General features: G+C 47.3%; 2 protein-coding genes and 1 long non-coding RNA gene across 11 annotated transcripts in view; 2 read left to right on the top strand and 1 right to left on the bottom strand.

The window, feature by feature from the left end:
- The window catches only part of baiap2a (BAR/IMD domain containing adaptor protein 2a), a 36,727-nt gene extending 34,166 nt beyond the window's left edge, over nucleotides 1-2,561 (top strand). For all 5 annotated transcript variants that reach the window (XM_081711336.1, XM_081711335.1, XM_027010826.3 and 2 more), the window contains one exon: nucleotides 593-2,561. In XM_081711336.1, coding sequence (XP_081567462.1) covers nucleotides 593-662 — 70 coding nt within the window. In that variant the 3' untranslated portion in view covers nucleotides 663-2,561. The remainder of the gene's footprint in view (nucleotides 1-592) is intronic.
- A 131-nt stretch (nucleotides 2,562-2,692) lies between these two features.
- Nucleotides 2,693-21,085, bottom strand: part of aatka (apoptosis-associated tyrosine kinase a) — a 32,068-nt gene continuing 13,675 nt past the window's right edge. For 3 of the 5 annotated variants that reach the window (XM_027010816.3, XM_027010815.3, XM_081711332.1), the window contains exons 2-14: nucleotides 20,551-20,684; nucleotides 16,988-17,129; nucleotides 13,809-13,888; nucleotides 13,388-13,506; nucleotides 13,082-13,169; nucleotides 12,615-12,748; nucleotides 12,154-12,238; nucleotides 11,916-12,037; nucleotides 11,622-11,771; nucleotides 7,467-10,782; nucleotides 7,231-7,375; nucleotides 5,583-5,783; nucleotides 2,693-5,417 (exon numbers count right to left, since the gene is read on the bottom strand). In XM_027010816.3, the coding sequence (XP_026866617.2) occupies nucleotides 5,389-5,417; nucleotides 5,583-5,783; nucleotides 7,231-7,375; nucleotides 7,467-10,782; nucleotides 11,622-11,771; nucleotides 11,916-12,037; nucleotides 12,154-12,238; nucleotides 12,615-12,748; nucleotides 13,082-13,169; nucleotides 13,388-13,506; nucleotides 13,809-13,888; nucleotides 16,988-17,129; nucleotides 20,551-20,684 (4,745 nt within the window). In that variant the 3' untranslated portion in view covers nucleotides 2,693-5,388. Of the gene's footprint in view, nucleotides 5,418-5,582; nucleotides 5,784-7,230; nucleotides 7,376-7,466; nucleotides 10,783-11,621; nucleotides 11,772-11,915; nucleotides 12,038-12,153; nucleotides 12,239-12,614; nucleotides 12,749-13,081; nucleotides 13,170-13,387; nucleotides 13,507-13,808; nucleotides 13,889-14,055; nucleotides 14,121-14,209; nucleotides 15,097-16,987; nucleotides 17,130-20,550; nucleotides 20,685-21,085 lie in introns of those variants that run through there. The other 2 variants (XM_027010817.3, XM_027010814.3) reach the window with 2 other exon arrangements.
- Nucleotides 17,189-20,716, top strand: LOC113577906 (uncharacterized). Its single transcript, XR_003410690.3, has 3 exons — nucleotides 17,189-18,097; nucleotides 18,315-18,900; nucleotides 20,579-20,716. It is a non-coding gene; the product is annotated as an uncharacterized LOC113577906 (long non-coding RNA).

The following is a 21,085-nucleotide window of genomic DNA, read 5'->3' as shown; positions in this document are numbered from 1 at the left end:
ACCAATCATGTCCTCTCTCTCTCTCTCTCTCTCTCTCTCTCTCTCGTGTTCTCTCTGCTCTCATTGGCTGTCTGGCATTAATGGGGTAGTGGGGCTTCACAGCTCTGTTTTATTTCTCCCTCATTCTGTCACCGGCCTCTCTGGTTGGTTCTCTTTCCTTGTGGTGTAATATGTACCAGCCAATCAGACAGGTCATTGGTTGCCAGGAAATGGTGTTTTCATGGAGGCAATGTGTGGGCACTGGAGGTAACCCGAAATCTAACTCTGCATGCCTATCGATGCTAACAACAGTAAACACTAGCACTAATTGAGTGTTGTTCCATTTGCATGCTTGCTCAAGACACCCTCCATAGAAACCTCTTCGAGTACTTTTGTTCATAAGTATATGTCAAATGAATCATTGTATGCCTTTCAGCAGTACTCTACCTACCAAATTCTATTGAACTTTCCAATGCTTAGGTTTACTGTGTCTAGATACTGTTATAATGGTAATGGTAATGATTGATGAAGAGTTGTCTGATAACGGCAGTGGCACACCCGCATGCACCGCTGCACACGTATTGACATTTGTTGACCCCCTCTCCTTTTCCAGTGACCGCTCCCTGGAGGTCTACCTCAGATCACACATGATGGACGACCGCACTGCTCCGCTCTTCTACTAGAGAGGCCCGCACATGGCCGGCTCTCTGCTGCCCTCTCCTGCTCAGTGCTCGTTGGTGCACAAGCGCAGGGGGCTAGAATACATAATGCTTAAAGACTCGCGAGCCAGCAGGGATGAAAGGTCCTGCGCTCTAAGGATTAAACCCTTGTCCCGTAAAGCTTTTATAACTGTTGTAGTGTAATGAGAAATCTTGATGTGCGGCGTGACGTCCGCAAACGCCGACGTCACGCAAGGCCCCTTTGATAGGAGGCGGCTTTGTTTATGGGAGACATTTTTACAGTTCAGTTAGTTTTGTTTTGGTTCAGGCTTTTGATAAACAAAACAAATATATATGTATAAGAAGAAAAGAGAAAAAGCTAGTGACATCCAAGAATGAATGTATCCTCATCAAAACTTTAAATCCTTTACATTTTTGTTGCATCTTCTCCCATTTCTTACTTGTTTTTCTTTGGGTTTTGTCAGTGGGTAGCGAGTAGATCTTTGCTTCGTGTTGGATGTAAGAGGTAACACGTGGGGAGGGATTCTCCTTCCGCCCTCCCTCCCGGGCACTCAGTCTCTGCGCCGCCAGCCCATCCTGTAGGAAGCCGCTGTAAATACAGACTCCACCCGAACGAGCCCCCATCTCCAGGCTGTGACCTTTTTTGCCCATCCCGCGTTTTGGCTAATGCTTAACCTAAAAGGCCCAGCGGTTCCTTTTTTTTCTGTTCCCTGGTCCAGGGAGACTTGTACAGTACTTCCTCCACGTTCAGTGAGCACCAACAGGGGTCTGTGCCTTCTACTGATTTTAGGCTGTAGTGTTCCAGTATTGAGGAAAATCTGTTGTCATGAAAAAGGCAAAAATAGTCAAAACTCTTTTGTATTATTGTTGCTTTTGTTTGATTTGATTACTATAGCTATCACATGATTTTCAGCAAAGTGTTTGTTTGTTTTTTGTTGGTTCATGCTGTTGGTGTTTGGCTGCTTATGAAACAATCTCAATTTGAAATGTTTTGTGTTGTTTTTTTCCTGTTTAATACTGCTTCATAATGTTTGGGAATAGATTTATGGGGCTATAATACACATGCACAATTAAACAATTTGCAGTTAGTGTAAATACATGTTTTTCTTTTTCCTAACTCAAATATTCGACAAGTACATGTCTGTGTTGAACAAAGATTCTTGTAGATCTTCCTACCCTTGTGCTAGTTCAGAGATGGTCTTCCAGTCAGCAGAGGCTTAGTATCAATACCACAAATCTATACTATGTAAGATTTGAACACACATTTCTGCCAGACACCAGAGCCCTTGCAGAACTGCACTCCGCAACCAACCGTTAACACCTGAACTTTTGGTGTTTAAAATATTTTTCTAGCAGTTCGGATTGCGCCTAATGTTTCTCTGCAATACGCGGGTCATGGCCTGATGTTCCTGTGCTGTCAAAGGTATTTACAAAGATATTTTAGAAGTGTGCAAATGTTGCGGTTGACACTAACTGCTGTCTAAAAGCCTATTTTTTAAAAGTATGACTAAGTTTGGTTTCAGAAGTTCAGTTCTGCTCATAGCGTAATAGAGCTTAGATATGAGTGTACTTCTAAGACTTCTGCAGCATTCATTATGCTGCTTCTAGTTTAAATCCTACATAGTATAACCTTAAAAAGCTTGTATGTGCTTGTAGTGCATCCTAACCTCATCAGAGTGTAAGAAAAGGTTGGAAAGTCTAACTGGAATTGTGTGTGTGTGTGTGTGTGTGTGTGTGTGTGTGCGCGCGCATGCATGCATGCACATGTGTATGTGAGTTAAATAGGCTAACATTTTATGTACTACTTTTGGCTTTTTGTCTGCGTTCTGTTCTCTTATTTATGTTCCTGTATTTTACGGACAAGTTCTTTTCCTTTAATGAAATAAAACGGATGAAAGCAAATGTACTGTTGGTGCTTGATTACCACACTTGCATAGGCCTGCAGAGGGAACACTTAAATGAAAATGCCATCGGCCAGGAACAACCCATGACCAAGACACGAACCAGACATTTCGAATTAAATATCTGATGCATAAGGACAAACTGGGTTTTGTTTATTTTTGGAATACTACAGTTTGCACGTATGAAGAGAAATGGAGCAACAGGCATGATGTTACTACAGGTGCAGGGAAAATTGTCCCCCACTAGCACGTTGGAACAGGGCGATTTGTGGCTCCCGATCCTTGAATGCCACTCTGGCAGCTATAATTATATACATACAGCCATGGACTTGTCCTCTATGAAGCACCGATATGTTCAGTGGCATAAAAAATGTGCAAGACTGCACGCTCCCCCGGATTATAAAACACCTACAAGGTCAATAGGAAGAAACAACATAGCAAGTTTGCCTGTTTGGAGGTATTGGCACAGTGGTGCTAGGGTGAGCACAACCTGTGCAACTGTAGTAAGACCAAGTATTATACACATGTAGGTCTTCAGTGAGGAAAGTTACAATGTCAGCTCGGTTGCAGAGAAAAGTGAAAAGGGGAAACGGAGTGAAGACCACACCCTCGTTCCACTGGTAGCGTCGCAGTCCTGTTCCTGCAATTCTGCGCTCCTGTCTCACACACTATATTGATACATGTTTCTGGGTTCCCTTTAAGAATGCATACAACTGTATGAATCCAGCTTAATAAACCATGAGGTACATTTTTAGCACAGGGGCAGGTTTTTCGAGCGCTGCCATTGGTTGTGATGGGTCTTCCCGTTTTAAAGGACAAGGCCGACAATTTTTGCAAATGGCTTACAGCTAGTAAGCAAATTGTACACCTTAACTTTGTGACATGCCTTTCTGGTGTGAAATGGGTTATTTTATAGGAAATTTGCCAAAACTGGTGATCTTCTCACACTGCTTACAATAGCAACCAAAGGTTAGAAGAAACATACACCCAGTGAAATCATCGTAATAGCAAATGAGGGAAAAACTGGAAAAATAGTCTCACTCCTTGATGAACTCAATGAGCTATTGAATAAATAAATATTATATATATATGTGTGTGTGTGTGTGTATATATGTATATATAATTTCTTTACATATATATTAAATAGACACAACCTCATCAAAAGAAGCAATAAAGCATGTCCATATGATGTCCTAAAAAAGATATCAAAGATTTGGAATATGGGCTTTGTGGGGGACTCTGTAATATATAAACAAATTTAAAGACGATTCCAGGTGAGTGGTTGCAGTGTGCTGTAGTGAAGGATGCAGACATGTAGAGTCTTAAGTACAAAAGCTCTGCAGACAAATGGGATGTTCTGCACAGCATCCTGTGATGGCAAAGTGCTAAGATATTAATGTTGGTTTGTTGATTTGACTATCGTAAGCAATTTAAGAGAAGTCTGTCCTGCGTTGTTTCTCATTAAAAAAAACCCCCAAACACTTATGACCAATATTATATCACTGAACTGAAACATGAGGTTATTTGCCAAAATTGTGCCATTATCCTTAAAAACCTAACTAGGTAGGTAATATTCTCTGATTAACCTCTGGTCTGTTTATTATAATAATGCTGTCTAGACAAGATGGTGGCACAGGCTTTAATATTTTAGCAAATTAGAATAAATACCTTAAAACAGCATCACTAGTCCTACTTACAGTTCAACCCCCAGTGTGCAGTATTTGTGTGCAAAATGGGCACTAAAAGATTAAAGACGCTGGTTGACAAAGCGAGGAAGTGCAACCTGACACACACACAGCACCCCTTCAATTCTCAATCCCCTCCTCAACCACCATGGAAATGAATTTTTGCTTATAAAGGCCAACGCCAGTGAGAGGGAATTAACCGTGATGAACTTGAACAGGGTCTCTACAGAGGGACACAAACAAGGATTATGTTGGATTGGTTTGAATTTAGATATGACCTTTAGGTCGCAGCAAAGAAAGTGCATTGTCTTCATCCTTGCCTCATCCTAAAGTGTGAAGCAGCGCAAAGGTGGGAAAGGAATGTTGTTTCCAATATGAGAAAACATGTCAAACGCAAGTATCTTTGTGACGTGACATTTGATTCCATATATACCACTTTTACATCTTTCATACAATTTACCTGAGCTACGATATAGCTTAAAGTGGTGAGGAGTGATTGCCTCCAAAGAAAACCGACCTTGAATCCAAGGGGTGTTTAATTCTAGGGCTTTATATATCACAGAGGCATAATTCTACACTCTTAAGAGTTTATACAGAGAGAAAATTTTGTTTGTGTAGTCACAACAACATTCCGTATCTGTGTTGTTTTTGCCCATTTGACCTCACGCTAAAGATTTAAAAAGCATGTGGAAGATCTGACCAATGAGTGATAAGATGGAACACTAAACCAATCAGAAGTGCAGCAATATAACCAATCCCATCACTGTTGCTACCGGTTGATTGTATAGAAATTATTTGTCGCACTTTGAGTGTTGATGCTGTATGTTGCAAATAAATTATAATCTCATTAAATAAGGATTATCATTACATTACATAAAATTCTTCAGATACATATAGATTTATTTTTCTGTTCTTTTAAATGTTGTCCTAATCAGACTATGTCTCTCTACGACCATCTGTATAGGGACACAAGGTTCGCTAACATCATTCAACTATAGTATGAGGCACTGTCTCCGAAAAGGATATCGGATCCAGGGGAGCCTTCGTCCCAGACATTAAATAACAGAACACAGAGAATCTACTGCCTGCTCAGGCCACAAGGAGTTTACATGTTGTCCTTCAAAAGAGTTAAAATTGGCCTTCTCATTCTTGGTCTCCATCTGCATTGCTTCCTGTGTGAAGATAAGAAGAGAAAGCATAAATTGTGCTTTATTCAAGTTCTACACAAAACGACCGCTTAAAAACGAATCTCACTTGTGTCATTAATGTAGCTGAGAGTATAGATTTTAGTGATTTGTAAAAATGTCTCATTTCTGACTGAAGCAGGGCAGACAAACCTCCCGTGGAGTCCATGTCGGAGTCAGATACATGTGTAATGGAGAAGCGTGAAACACTGAAGCGTGAAAGCTGGGGTGCTGGTTTCTCCTCGGGAGATCTGGCTGGAGAATTGGGTGGGGTGCTGATTCCGTGAGAACGGGGTTCTAACGTCGACGGACTGGGCATCAGCGAATAATCTTCCTCCCACCCAAAGGGCCTGCCTGCTCAGTAAGAGGAATGTTAAGGTCCAAGCATGTAATTTGGAGACGGTTGTCTCAAAACGGGTCTTGGTGTAATCTTTGGAGTCTCAGAGTAAGTAGCTGCAAAGAAACTGCAACATTTTTGTATGGTGTCTGAATGGCTTAAAACTGTCCTAGATATCATAATGTGACCAAATCTGGCATATGGTTAAATCATGACATTCTGGATGCCAAATTTGGTGTGAATCGATTTGTGAGGGATGCTACAATAATCATTGAGGTGAAACTGTAAAATAAAATATTGGTTTATTTAAAGGGGACACAATATGAAAAATTCACTTTTGCAGTGCTTGGGAACATAATGGGTATCCTGAGTGTCTGCCAATTCACAAACTGTGAAATACGACAACCCAGTCAGGTTTTTTTTTGTTTTTTTTTTGTTTTTGGTGGGCAGCCTACATCAGAAAACATCATCTAAAACAAGTCATTCAGATTTGGCTCCCCCTTTTACACCAGGAGGGAGATCATTAGAATTATACCACCCCTAATCACCTCTCTCTCCACTCAAAAAAGAGGGATCAGTGCCAACTGTGCAAGGCTAAACTGCAGAGGGAAATGTAAGCACTAGCTAAGGGCTGAGGAAGCTAATATGGTAGATGTAATTTTCTAGAAAATTATTGCTGTTAACTCGCAGCTGGATCCACAACAACATTAATGTCGTTAGTTTGATAGTTGAATGTCTGCAAGATCAACATATGAATAGTGTGAGAGGCAAAAGTTACAAAGTCGGCTGCAGTTATGTTCCACTCAAGCAATCAAGGGTTAGCAATATTAGCATGTCATGCTAGAGTAAAATGTGCTTTTCATCCATCTGTAATTTGATACACTGCAAGCTTCTCGGTGTTTAGGTATGTATGTTAGTGTGTGTGTGTGTGTGTGTGTGTGTGTGTGTGTGTGTGTGTGTGTCGCCGCTAGAATGAACAGGGATGTGACATCAGAGTGAACTTTGGGGTTTGAGGGTAAGTGGTTCCTTAAAGAACAGGCACTCAAACCAACCAGCCATTCAGGGCTGTTTTGACATTGTGTTGTGGTGCTAAACTCTATAAATAATCAGGCATATTGATTCATTAATATTTATTTCACCAGAAAAAAAAATACCTGAAAAAATTGATTTGAAATAAAATTTTCTTGAATGGAATTTAGGGTATGTGTATACTGTAACAGTAATTGGAAAGCATGCACTACTTTCGATATCACATTTAACTCAGGAACGTAATACTTACTTTCTTCTGAGATATTCTTGTTTAAGGAGTTATCAGAATGACTGAATTTCTCATGTGGTTGAGGTGTGTGCCTTTATTATTGCTGTTGCTACTGTTACAATTTATCTTTTTCTCAGAAAAGTTACATATGCCAACGCACAGGCTAAAAAATGATATTGGAATTAAAACTCAGAAACAATACTTACTTTCTTCTGAGATATTCTTGCCTGAGGAGTTATCAGAATGACCGAATATCTTCTCTGGTTGAGGGTGTGTCCCCTCTGCCTGCTGGCAATCAGGTTCTGTTCCTGGGGGAAACGTGTATTCTGACAGCTCCCCCGTAGGGCTCTCCTGCAGCACGGCAGTTACGTCGTCAAATCACGATTTCTCAAGTAATTCCTTACCAAATTCAACAACCGCTACCAAATGCCCTGCAACTGACCTGGTCGAACAGGAACACGGTGACATCATCGAAGAAGGAGACGGCTTTCTTTTTGCGCTCCAGCTCATCACAAAAAGACTGCGTAAGGAGGGCCGGCATTTTGAGGAGGCTGCGGAGGTGCCGAGCACTGCTTCGCTCACTCACCACCACGGGCACAGTGGTGAACTCCTCCTCGCTCTCATCGCTCTGCTCCTGCACGTTATAGCTGCGGAGCTCTTCATCAGACTCGTCACTATCGTCAGAGTCTTCCTCTTCTGCTTCTTCGCCATTTCCCAGAGGTGCTGCTATGTCCAAGTCCTCTGGTAAGACAGGCAGGATGTTGTCCAAAGAACTATCCTGTTTAACTCTCAAAAGTGCCTGGTCTATGCCATTCTCCCCTACTGTTACTTCTTCTTCTTCTTCCACCACATCCCTCTGCTCATCCTTTCTGTCCATTTGAGACTCTAGACTGTCTTCGCCACTCTCAGAGTCTTTCGAGATCTCCCCGCTGAACTCTACTATGGTGGAGTCTGAGCCCAGGGAGTCTGCAGATGAGAAATCTTTGGCGGCGCTGTTAGCTTGGTCCTCCGTGGCTGTGGCTTCCTGTGTTGTGGATGAGTCTTCAGAAGCTGTGCTGGAGAAGCAATCAGAAACTGGCTCATCTCCGGAATGCTCAGACTCCAGCCCAAGGCCATCATCTGGAGCAGACTCCTTGGTCAAACATCCCCCCATCTCTGGAGGAAAGGGGGACAACACCATGATCACTGGAGCTGAAACAGAAACTGAACCTAGATCAGACAACTTCCTCTTCTCAAGACACTGTTTGGCACTGAGCACATCATCATTCGTGCCTTCCGTCAGCCGAGCAGCATGACACTCCTCCTTCTGACATGCTGAGCAGTTTCCCTCTCCCTCTGTCTTCCTCGGAGAGTTGTCTTTTGAAGGTCTGTGTCCGAAGACATCATCCTCCACCTGGTTATCGAAGAAAGTGCTCCCACCTTCAGAAGGACTTTTGTCATTCTCGGTATCACAGTCTGAAAAATAAGCAGAGTCCCGATACTGGCTTCTTTCTCCCAGCTCTGTCAGGATGAGGTTACCATTGCTAGTTGGAGTCTGAACTACAACATCAGTATCTTCAAGGTCCATCTGAAGGACCATTTCACACTCTGATTCCACACTGGTACTGATTACTGGCTTTCCTTCCAGGTCCTTCATGACAAACTCAGGGGACTCGTTGTTCTCTGTATCATAGCCACTGTCCAGTGATTTGGGCAGGATGCATGTGTGGTAAACATCTGGACTGAAAGCCTCACAAGGGCTGCTACTGGAGGCCAGGTCAGTGATGTTCTCAGGGTCTCGGTGCAAGGGTCTGTCTGCTAGGTTAACATCACCCACTTCTGCAAATTCCACAGGAGAGCCTGGAAACACTTCAGAGGCAATATCAGTGATGTCATTATCCGTGCAGTCATCAATGTCCACCAGGCTGATGCTGGAGCAGCCAGACTCCATCCAGCTGTCTGCCACATGACTGCATTCGGAGACGCGCTCGGACAGAGCCTCGGGGCATAGAATATTCTTTCTGCAGCGTGCGTGAAGGCCATCGGATCGGAGTCTTGTGTCTTGTATAGGGCTTGTGCTTCTGTCAGAGAACAGTTCCTCTTTAGTCACAGTTATGTCTGCTGGCAGAGTGAGTGTGTTCTTAGTGGCATAAGATGCTACTGGGAGGTGTATCGCACTCTCTCTGTTATGCAGATGAGGGGTGGTCTTCTGTGCTGGATGAATAATTTGGAGTTTTTCTGAGGTTAAAGGAAATCTGGCAGAAGACTCTACTTCCTTTCCTCCCTCAGAGCACAAGTGTATGTATGATCCACATTCTGAATCTGTGTATGGAACATTAATGGTGGATGAGTTGCTATATACAGCCTCTGTGTACGAGTGTGGATCCAGAGCATGGGCGATATTACTTGAGGAATTATCCCTTACTGCTACTGGCCTGGAGCTCTGGACATGGGAAGATGGCGTTGGTGTGGTGTGGCGAAAATCAAGGTAGGTGTCGTGAGATCCCCTGGCTTGTCTTCCATCAAAGTTTAAACTGTTGTTATTTGCGGAGTGATTTGAGGTCCAGTTCGTTGCTTCGTTCTCTGTAAACTGATTATCATCATCACCCTCACCAGCAGCACCCATTAGAAGACCATCACCTGCCTCAACCTCAATGGTCATGTAATGTGGCCTGGACATATTCTTCCCTAGTCTGCCCATCATGTCATAATAGGTCTCATTAGCCATGCTTTTTTCAGCAGTCCTCTGGTTGGCCTCGAGGTAGGGGTCACAGTGGCCCAGACTGGGGCTGCTCAGTGAGAGAGATACCCTATGTGGGCTCTTCTGTTCTTCTGCATGGTGGAGGCTCCCCGACCCAACATGATACTCGAACGGTTGGCCTCTTTTTGAAGGAACTTCCGATTCTTCTGAAGGTGATTTTTCACAGTAGAATCTGTCTCTGTCATTGGGGCAGAAATATTGACTTGATTGTTCCACAGGTCCTGTGGAAGGGCTCAGAGTTCTTCTCTGGAGAGGCTCCAAAGTGAGAGCAACAGTTGGGCTACCATCTGAATCATAGGCATTGCTTGTAGAGTCTTTTGCTGCTGACCAGTAGGTAGTGTTTGCCTGGGCCTCTTTGGGAGTCTTTGTGTCAGTCATACAAAAGCTACTCTGGCTGGCCTCAATTCCTGGACTATAGTCAAAAGTGTCTTCCTCCAGATTTATATTGCATTCTACCGGTTCTTCAATGCGGATGTAATACTCACTGCTAACAGACGGACTGTGCGCACTCAGTACTGGTACCACCCCTGGGTGATCTGATTCATAGTATGAAGGAGAAACCCCCAAAGTGAGACCTTCCCCCCTGCAGCTCTCTGTGGTATTGCTGAGAGGGTAGTAGATGTCCTGATAATGTGGGTTGCTCCTTCCTAGAGGTCCACTGGCAGATGAGGAGCAGTAGGGCTGCTCCGCCCGAGCCTGCTCCCACTTGTACTCAAAGTTGAGCCCGTGGCTGGTCTCAGTGACTGTCAGTATGTCGTCGCCATTCTCGGAATGGAAGCCGTCGGCTGTGGAGAAGTGCTCCAGCAAGGGAAAGGAGGAGGGGGCTACGTCTGGCACGGCTGGGGTTCTTTGGGAGCTGCCGCTGCCCAGGCTGGGTCTGAGGGAGTTCCAGCGCTTCTCAAAGTCCTCCTCTGCTGCACTGCTGCCCCTGGCGCACAGGTAGTTGAGCAGTAAGTGAACCTCCTCTGCCAGGGGCCTCAGCTCGGGCTGCAGCCAGCAGAACTGCATCACCTCATACCTGCCCGTGTGGAAATGAGAGAGCGCATTTGGGAAATGCATTTAGGGTTTAAAATAAATAGTTAAAGCACAGTGGTAGTCAAAGTATTCAGCATAAAACTGCTGCAGGGCTCAGGGCTTTTCTTTTTTTTTATCCTTTAGCAAAATAAAATATATTACTGTAAGTCAATAATATTATCAGTGGAAACAATGGCACAATGTGTTAAACAGAGAGAGATCAATTTTTTTTTTGTTTGCTGCTAAAGAAATTTGTAAAAAATTAAGAAAAAAAAAAGAAAAAAAAAGGCAGAAATCAGTCCCACAATTACGAACCTTGATAATGTAGACAGGGGCCCAATGCTTATATGGTGATGAACTGACATGGAAACTCTGAAGTCAAAGCGGCCTTGCATACACAGAGAAAGGTCAGCCACTGTTTGTAATGTGCTAGAGGAAGGCCTGGTGTGTCAATATATGGGACTGTCTTTGATTAAGTAGGCAATGAATAGTAGTGCATGGGATGAAAATTAATGAGCAGAAACTTCCAGGAAAGTCCAGATGTATGATAGATGAGCCTGCAGAAGAGGGAAATTAATGACTGACCACACTGGACCTGAGTAGTATTGATTGATTTATTTTTGGTCATGCCAGAGGAATAATGGTACGAACACTGGAGGGAACGTGTGATGGGAAATACATTTACTGCTTTGCTTGTATTTATTTCATGAAATGGACCGTTTGGCTGGTTGGCATGTCCAAGGTAAGAGCCACGTCTGGGCCATGTGAGGGAGGGTGATGGGTGACCTGCGCATGGAGACAGGGAGGGGTGGTGATTATGACTTGGTAGCTGTGATGACTCACCAGCGTTCAGACAGGGCCACTTTCAGCAAAGGCTTTGGCAGCTTTAGCTGCTGCTCCTTCACAGCGTAAGTCAGCACCTGCCTGTCAGAGTAGTGTCTGTATGGCTGGTTCCCCAGTTCAAACAGCTCCCAGATTGTCACACCCAGTGACCTATAAAGGGAGAAAACGGTATCTGGATCGCTGGTTTCCTGGAGCTCTCTGCAGCTCAGCAGGGCATCGGCAATCTGTGAGTTATGTTCTTGTAAACATTTTAGCCTCTGGGGTGTAAGGACAGTCTTTTGGGGTATCTCTTACCAGACGTTGCTGGCCTTGGTCTGGTCCACCACTAGCAGGTTACCGTGGACCTCGTCGATGAGCTCTGGGGCGATCCAGCGCAGAGGTACCCAAATCTGATCCGCCGTCACAAAGTAGTCATCCTAAAAGAGAGAAAAGCAACCATTCAGGCCGTGCAAGCGCTCCTCCAGTCAAAGGGCGCGCCGTGGCGTGGCGTGCTGAGGTCAGCGCAATGACTGCCGCAGTCTAACTAACTCACCTTGTACCTGCTGTGGGAGAGGCCATAGTCGCCAACCTTCACCGTCATCTCTGAGGTGAGCAGACAGTTCCTGAGAGCCAGGTCGCTAAGGAATCGAGTAACAAGAATAGCAAACATGCACTGTTATCCATATCACAGTCAAGGTACAGAAATGAATTAATTTACACTAGAACAGAAGATGCAGGCTTTTTTCACACCCTTCCTTTGGGCGTGCGTGGTGTTCAATGGTGCCGACGAGGGTTCACCCCCGGCAACAAAATCACTGATGCTGGAGTCTGTCAGAGGCACTCAGTCAGCACCAGGATATTGTTGCAGGGAGAGACCAATGAGAGAGAGACCAGGAAGAGAGACCAGGAGAGAGAGAGAGGCTGAAACCCACGCAGCGGACCAAGACAAAAGCAGGTAGAAAAGTAGTCGGCAGGCCAGGGGTTTGCCGCGGGGCCCACGTCCTGTCCCCTCACCTGTGAACGTAACTGTGTTTGTGGAGGTATAGAACACCAGAGGCGATGTCGCATGCCATCCGCTGGAGGACGGAAGGGTCGGGGGTGGCCGAGTCTGCCGCCCGGCAGCTGCGGAGGTATCCTTTAACGTCTCCCTGAAAATGCCAAGAGCAGGAATGAAGGGCTGTTCATTCTGCAGCTTGTGATCTTTTTAGGCCTCTCCAAATGAGCTAAGATGTTTACCGTAAGGCGTGTTTACCAGATTGTATTCAGTGCGGTTAGCATAGAGATAAGACAGTTGACTGCGCTGGCTGGTTCTGGCCAGCAGGGGGAGCATGAGCACTTTAAGCACATGCAGAGAATGAACAGGGAATGCAGATTTTTTTCAGACCACCTTATAACCCTCACCCTACTGGAACAAGACATGCTGTGTGTGTGTGTGTGTGTGTGTGTGTGTGTGTGTGTAATTGCCAGAGACAGAGACTTACCAAGGGGCAGTATTCCATAATCAGTAGATAGGGTGTGACCTCTGTGCACTGAGCCAGGCACTGGAGGAGAGCAGAATGCTGGAGAGTACTGTCGCATTCATAGACACACACACACACACACACACACACACACACACACACACACACACACAGAGAGACATGTCAGTGTTCTTCCCTTCCTTACAATCTTAGCTGCACAAGGAATTGCAAAATTGATCATTCAAAACATGAGAGAGAATGAAAAGAAGACAACGGACAGAGACAGTGAGCAACAGTGAGTAGTGGTGACCAGTGATGGGATCAGACCGGAAAGGCTGGGCCTCGTCCAGGAACTGCATCTGCTCCTGGACGCTGCAACTGGCTTTCAGCTCCTTCACCACCACTTGAGTGGTGCTGAGTCCAGCATTCACCTGTCCCAGCAAAACCTGGACGGCACGCACGCACACACGCGCGCACGCACACACACATTCGACACAACAAACGCCCAAGAGCCGTCACGTGGGCCAGCCAGCAGACTCCCAAATGCGTACATATTGTGTGGAATTCGACATGCTAAGACACCCAAGTAGTTCACACGTCTGAGGCTCGGGCGCTGCCCACCGAGACACAGTAGCGTTGGATGAGATCATCAGCGAATTACACACACATTCCCGTGGCCTCACGACGGGCTCCCAGCCCGTGCCAAGAGGGCATGTGATCTAGAGCTGTGTTTGTGTGTTAGGCTTACCTTGCCAAACCAGTCATGGCCGATCTCTTTTAGGTAAAGGAGTCTGTGGCGCCCAAGATCTGCTGACTTCAGCAGCTGAACTGAAACAGAGAAAAAGGAAGAGACTGTATAAACTGAAAGAATGCGGTCTCAGGAGAGGAGTAACTGTGACTTGTTTAACAATGAGCAGTGCGTCAACACAGACAGAGGAGCCAAAGAGCCCCGGTTCCACGGCAACCTGAACGCAGCGCTGCAAATCTAAACTAACCCCAAAGCGGCACCAGCATCATCTCAGATGGACCGCTTATGGGTAAACGGTGTCTAACGTTTCACCTTTAAAGGAAAGGATCGAGATACAGAGTTAGGAACCATCGAGGCTTTTCTACAGAATGGTCTAGAATGCTGCAACGTGTCTCTCATACCAGGAATGTTCTGAATCAGCACGTCGGAGTCAGCCGATCTTTGCGATTCCGCCAAACGGCGACGGAGAAGATAGCACCCGTGACGAAGAGCAGCTGTTCTTGCGAGGTGACGAGGTGCCAAGCAGGTTTCGGGGAGGTCGAAGCAGAGCAGCACTGCCCTGCTCGATGTCCCCCTGCCTCTGCCTGCTCCCTGGGGGCTTGACCGCCAGAGCTCTCGCACAGCTGAGAAAGCAGCTGTCTTTTCCTTCCCCGCCGCCCCGCCGCACACCCTTCCAGAACATTCCCGCACGTCCCGCGGCCGAGGCGCCGAGCGGGAGTTGTCTGGGGGGCTGCTGTGGACCTCGATGCATCCGTCCCGCGTTGGAAGGCTCCGCCTGAAACTCGCGCGCTTGAGGGCTCCTGCCCGCTCTGGAGCTCTCTGGGACTCTGCTCTCTCACTCGAGGCGCGGCTGAGCACATCTGCCGCGCCAAGCCCGCCGGCAGTGACATAAGAGGCGCACAATAGCCCTGTCTTCACTGTGCCGTCTCTGTCCCCGTCTCGCAGCAGGGCAGAGGCAGGCGGGATAAACAAACAGGGCTCTGTGCGCACCAGAAAGACCTCTGTCAAACACATGACCCCCACCACCGCGGCTGCCGCGCATGCACGCTCGCAGTTTCTATATGTGCTATTCCCTGGTCCTCTCTCACAATCCCCTCCCTGCGTTATCCCGGTTAAACTGTCTCCCTCCTCCTCCTCGCCATCCCAGAGGTCACCCATTCCAGCCGTTCGCACCCGCTCACGCTCTTTTCCGCGGCTAAATCGCCGTCTTTGTGCGGGAGGCGGCAGTGCCTGGCACCCCGGTACCAGCCTGGACACAAGGCCCATTCTCTGCTCCTCAGTGCCTGGATTGTCACCATGATAACAGCCTCCCCCCTCTGCTACTTGCGCTCGGCCGGACGCACAACTGTCTCTCTCTTCTCTTTCCTGCTCCGGGCTTCAACTGGCTCTTTTATATCAGTCTTGTGGAATCTGGGAGCCGTACATTCCCACCCCACTCCCGGCATTCCGCATGCAGGCCCCTCGCCGGCCCGGGGCCGTATTTGAAACACATTAGAGAACTCTGGAATGATGCTCTGGAGAGAGACCTCAGCCTCCCAGCACACAAACTCACCTATAAAACAAATCATGGCAAGTGTTATTAGCTAAGGATATTAGCTTAATCTAGTAATAAAGAATTCCAGAATATAAATGTGCCAGTGTTATCAGTAACTTCAATAGTTCCATGGAGCCCCTAGTAGAAAGTGAAGTGAAATGCAAATATGTATCCTGCATTGTTCTCTGTGTGGGTTTAGAAAGACTTTATTGGCAGCGCATTAAGTGCAGTAACATACAGAATCTATTTTCACAGCCAAATTGTCAAGGTAATGTGAAGACACCACTAGTGTGTGGAAGACAGGCGTTCTACTACTGTGTATTTAACAATATCTGTGCTGTGGCGGCGTACGAGCTTTGCATAGCCTGCCACCACTTAAAAGAGGCAACACAAGGGGAAGAATTACAGACACACTGGTAGCTTTTTTTTTTTTTTTTTGCCTTTTTCTCAAATATTAATTTCCTGTTTTTTTTTGTAAAGAATTGCTGCTTTAACACAAAGTGTAGGCAGCGGTGGGAGGAAGAATAAGAGCAGGATCCGGCCTGACCGTGACCAAGTCCTCCCCAGTCTCATGGCGGACCCAGACCAACCTCTCCCGCTCCTCGCCCCGCAACACCTGGACCAATCACGCACTCGTAACTATGGACAACCGGAGGGAAGGGTGCTCATTGGCTCCCTGGCTGATTGGTCTTGGTCCAATCTCTTCCAGAGCTTCTTTTCTGGTTCCTCCCTCCGCCCCCCTCCTCAAGCTCCACACAGACACTGTGCATGAGTCACAGAGCCAACATCTTGCTTCTCACACACACACACACACACACACACACACCCACTCCAGAGCCCCCACTCAGTTAGCCATTCAATCTGCTGTTTATCTTTGTAATGCAAAACCCCCTAAATTTTTAATCGACATGTATTCACGTCAACTAGACAGTGTTCAGTTCATCAGGCAAACGGTGTCAGAAACAACTATTAGAAGATCGTTCATGTGCGGATATCCCATCACTGTATGCACACATTGTGGTGTAAGCAGTCCTGAGACAGCCAGACTGTCAAGCCTCTTCTTTCCTCTCCTATCTTTCTCTCCACCTCCCTCGCTCCCCTCTTCCCCCCGCCCCCGTTTGACCCCTCTCCCTCCTTCCGCTTTCACGCCTTTCACGCCTCACGTCATGACACCGTCCCGCGGGTCAGCTATATCCCCAGACATGGATCCAGCATTTTGGTTGGTCTTAACTTTACTGGGGTAAAATCGCAACTTGCCGTGCTGAAGGAATAATCATAAATAAGACCCATCCTCCGTCTGCAGAGGCTCCTCCCGTCCTGCGGTGGCAGCTTCTACGTGCCGGGCAACGCACTGCAGCACAGGTGCACTACACACAGCCGCTATCGCCTTCTCACACACTGCGCATGAACTTCTCTGCGTGTGCCCTGGGCACTATAAGATACACTCTCCCATATATCATGTATCTCTCACAGTTTAAATAGTCGTGACTTTATTTGGGAAAACTAGAATTATATTCTGTTGGCTTTTTCTTTCAAAAGATTTGACAGCCAGTACAAAGAATAAGCTCGCAAATGTCCACAGACGAACGTCAACCAAGCCGTAATATGGGTGGCGTGCGGGCCTGCATGAAGAAAGGACTCTTACTTGATCTAGCTGGCTGTTTGGCCATGGGCAGTGAGACCTCGGTCAGGGGCAGGATGTAGACGTCTGGTGCATCCTGGGAGCCGGGCGAGGCTAGAGTAGACATGTCCGCCTGGTACTCCTCGCCCTCCGGGTTCTCAAACTCCTGCACAGAGCAAGCACACACACACACACACACACACACACGTGTGGAACGTACACCCCTGCTCTCACATCCAAACATCCTTTCTAAAGGTCACTGGCTAGAGGATTATAGAACTGCTTCTTTTGATAAACATTTCCGTATTCCCGTTATTGCCTTCACAGGTGCACATGCGGCATCACAGTGAAGATGGTGTGCGGTCTCCTGTAAGTAAGCTTTCATGCGTTACTCTAGTGGTGGCTCATGGTTTGGGGACACAGCTAGCCTGCCTGAGCACCTGAGAGGCTCTATTTCAGCATGAAATCTTCTCACATGCTCTTCTCTGTGAAAAACAAAAGTGGCTGCTTTCACCTGAACTTGTTCCCCTTGTTTTAAGTCAGCAGGGAGCAGCTGCACCTTGCTTGGGCCCTCTGTCATTTCTCTTTGTTCAAACCTCACTTTCCCCAGATGATTCATTAGTAGATCGTATTTCTTTGTACAACAAAATAAGACTTGCCAGTCTCTTGTAATAGTAAAGTGCCTTTCAGAGTGGTGTTAGCCATTTCCTAAAAACCCAACAAATTGTTTTGGAAATTAATATTTTGGTTTCCTTTTCAGCATTTACCGTAGTCTAGTTGGACAACATACAAAATGTGTTCCCCAAACAGTCTGTAATTGAGATATTCTAGGTCCAATAAATGTTCAGTATTTTTACCACAGAAGAGGTACAAGCGCTTAAAGCCGTAACCCTCAGTATTTCTCAAACAGGGGCTGGGACAGCAGTTCTAAGATTAAACATTAGAAGGCGGGGGATGCTGGGCTTAGGTTTTAAAGAGTGTTCCTCTCAAAACTGAGTAAACAACTTGCAGCAGTCACTTGAGTGCTTGTTTCTAAAGCTGGTTTGCAGTATTGCAACACAGATAAATTCTTATAGGCTCATTTAGAACCACTAGAGTGAGTAAAGTAGATTGCCGACTAACTGGATCTTCTGAGTAAGTATACGCAAAATGGTGCTTATTTATTACAGTATTTTTATATGTTACTAATACGTCTCCAGTTTATAAAGGTGTACTATGATTTGTCTGTAACTAATAAGAACGAACTAATGAATGAAGCTTGAATACTTGCTAAGGCTAGGTTTCAGTATACACAACCAGAGTGCTGCTGTGTTGTGCTATGCCTCTGCGGTCTGGTGTGGTGTGTTTGCAGCTTGGTGCAGTGGACAGCTCTACATGGGCTGCAGAACAGGTGGAAAGGAAACTGTGCTGGAAAACTCTGACCTACCAGGGCCTCCCACCCCCTGTTCCTCTCCCTCTCCCTCTCTGCTTCCCTCCCTCACTTCCTCCCTGCGTATGTTGACAAGACACAGCTAAAGCTTCCATAATACTGGCTCTTCACGTTCGTGACCCCAAAGCAAGCATACATCCACGTGCGTGCATGCACATGGACAACTTTCCAAATCCTCAGCCAACATCCTTTCATCTGTCAATGTCCGGGCCCCCTCCTTACGAAGCCACCCGGCACAGAGGAGAGCCACACACATACCTCGGTGTGGGGAAATGCAGCCAGAGACCTCCCAACGCCCACATCCTAACCCACGATCCCTGACGCACAGCGAGCCTTTGGCAATGCTCCCAAACCTCGAGCATGAAAACCGGAGCAGCACCAAGCCCACGTATCCAGCGCAGGGCCCCACCTTCTTTCCCGAAACCGGCCGACGGCGATGAGCACGCGCTAAGGCGCGCGAGCGTCTCTGCACCGTGAGGAAGTTGCTCACGCGCGCTGTTCATGTGAGGTGAGCCCAGAGCCTTCGTCCCCAACACACACACACACACACACACACACTTCCAGCCAATGAGTGTGGCTTCGACAAGACCTGTAGCAGCATATGCTGTTCGGTCACACAGTGGCACCCCCAGCGGAGTGGACGGACGGCAGGGCCCAATAAAGGCTGCCACGCTCGCGTCTGCTCACCCGCACTGCAGTTAGGCGCTCACGTTCTGCAGTGGGTGAAGAACAGCCAGCGATGGCTGTGAGGCAGGACTACAGCAGACAGACGGTGGTTAGCCAGCTCTCGCTTTCTCTCGCTCTTTCTCACTCTGTTGCCCTTTGGCAAAATGTGCCACGGAAACAAGCGTAATGTCTCGTTGCCTTTGTCTGCAGAGGTCAATATACTAGCTAATGATAAACTGGTGGTGTGCATGGCCACCCAAACACACACACACAAATGTCTCCTCTCCACACAGAGGCATCTCTGCAATGTCCAGAGAATACTAACCACCGTCCTTATTATCAGTGACATGGTGACACCTCTGACTCAAACAACCCAGTGTGGATGAGACAGGGACAGACTATCCGCCCAGTCACACGCACACGCAAGCCAGTGGTTATCCCAGTCGCTCCCTCCCCACTGGCATGAAGACAGCAGGTACGCCCCTGTTCCGCCCCTCGGGTCCGGACTGATGAGGCCTGTCAAGCTAAATGACTGGGGGTAACATGCAGGGACGGTCCTGCCTCTGGAGCCGCGAGACGGGGCCCAGCCTGCTCGGAGCATTAATGCCTCCACACTCCTCCCTACTCCCCTTACTCAGACACTGATCATACCTGCATCGTCACCGGTGTGTGACAGAGCTGTCTCTGATAATTCCTTATCCTCCTCCTCCACACCGTAACCTCTGAGCAACTGCCACGGGAAAAGCAAGACTGCACAAATTGCCCGAGCAGCGCAGGGCCCTAAGCCTCTCTCTCTCTCTCTCTCTCTCTCTCTCTCTCTCTCTCTCTCTCTCTCTCTCTCTCTCTCTCTCTCTCTCTCTGTCTCTCTCTCTCTCTGTCTCTCTCTCTCTCTGTCTCTCTCTCTCTCTCTCTCTGTCTCTCTCTCTCTCTCTCTCTCTGTCTAGCTCTCTCTCTCTCTCTCTGTCTCTCTCTCTCTCTGTCTCTCTCTCTCTGTCTCTCTCTCTCTCTCTCTCTCTGTCTCTCTCTCTCTCTGTCTCTCTCTCTCTGTCTCTCTCTCTCTCTCTCTCTCTCTCTCTCTCTCTCTCTCTCTCTCTCTCTCTCTCTCTCTGTCCTCTTCTGCGTCTGCCCATCTTTCAGCGTTTGTTTCTTCGTCCTGGATTTCTGTCTCGCCTGCTCGGTGTGTTCATAAATGTCATACAGTCTTGCGTCTTTTGCAAGTGCCATTAAAAGCTGTTCCTCGGTCTTAAGGTTTTTAGTGGCTAACCTCTGGGAGACAAGCACATCGTGAGAAATGTTATGACCCCATTAAAAAATCAGGAGTCCGGGAATCGAGAGCCAGGCCGAGAGCCGGAGAATTAATTCCACGTCCACTTTTCGTTTTGCCGTCTGCTGTTATGGACGAGTGGAGCTGTGGAGCAGGAGGGGGCGGGGCAAGAGGGAGTGGGCGGAGCGAGGGGGTTAAACAAGGAGGTGAGGGAGAGAGGGAGCTCACCTTGAAGCTGATGTCCCCTTTCTTGCAGCACAGGCAGGCCAGCATGAGGAAGACGAAGGTGAAGAGGCCAGAGAAGGAGACAGCCACCACGGCCAGCGAGGACGGCCACGACAGCTCACTCAGGGGGGCACCTGCTGCAGGACGCAAGCAGAGGGGCGACCGTTACCAGACAGGCACGCGGAGGAACACCCCCCCTCCCGAAAACGCACCACTCGCGACGGCCGTGTGAAAGCAGCGCAGCACAGAAAATGACGTGATCTGTTCTTCCAGGGCAAAGCTGAGAGACATTGCTGCAACCCGCTTTTTAAAGTCTATTCATTTCCCATTCTTGAATGCAGACGATTTATCTAAATGTTTCATAACACACTGTAAAACAGCACGCGCCTCCCGGTGGTTGATTTAATTTGGTGGGCGCTGCACGCGAGCGTCCCATCTCCAAAAGAACATGACAGAAATGGTGTTAATGGAGTCTGAAACCACTTCCCTTGTTGCAGCTGTGCTTTGTAACACAAGCCGCACTTCAAGTTTTGCTCTG

This window comes from Electrophorus electricus, chromosome 3 (assembly GCF_041902795.1).
Source record: "Electrophorus electricus isolate QZ-2024a chromosome 3, ASM4190279v1, whole genome shotgun sequence".
Classification (NCBI taxonomy): Eukaryota; Metazoa; Chordata; class Actinopteri; order Gymnotiformes; family Gymnotidae; genus Electrophorus; species Electrophorus electricus.
The sequence above is the reverse complement of the archived record's forward strand: the minus strand, read 5'-3'. Positions and strand labels throughout refer to the sequence as shown.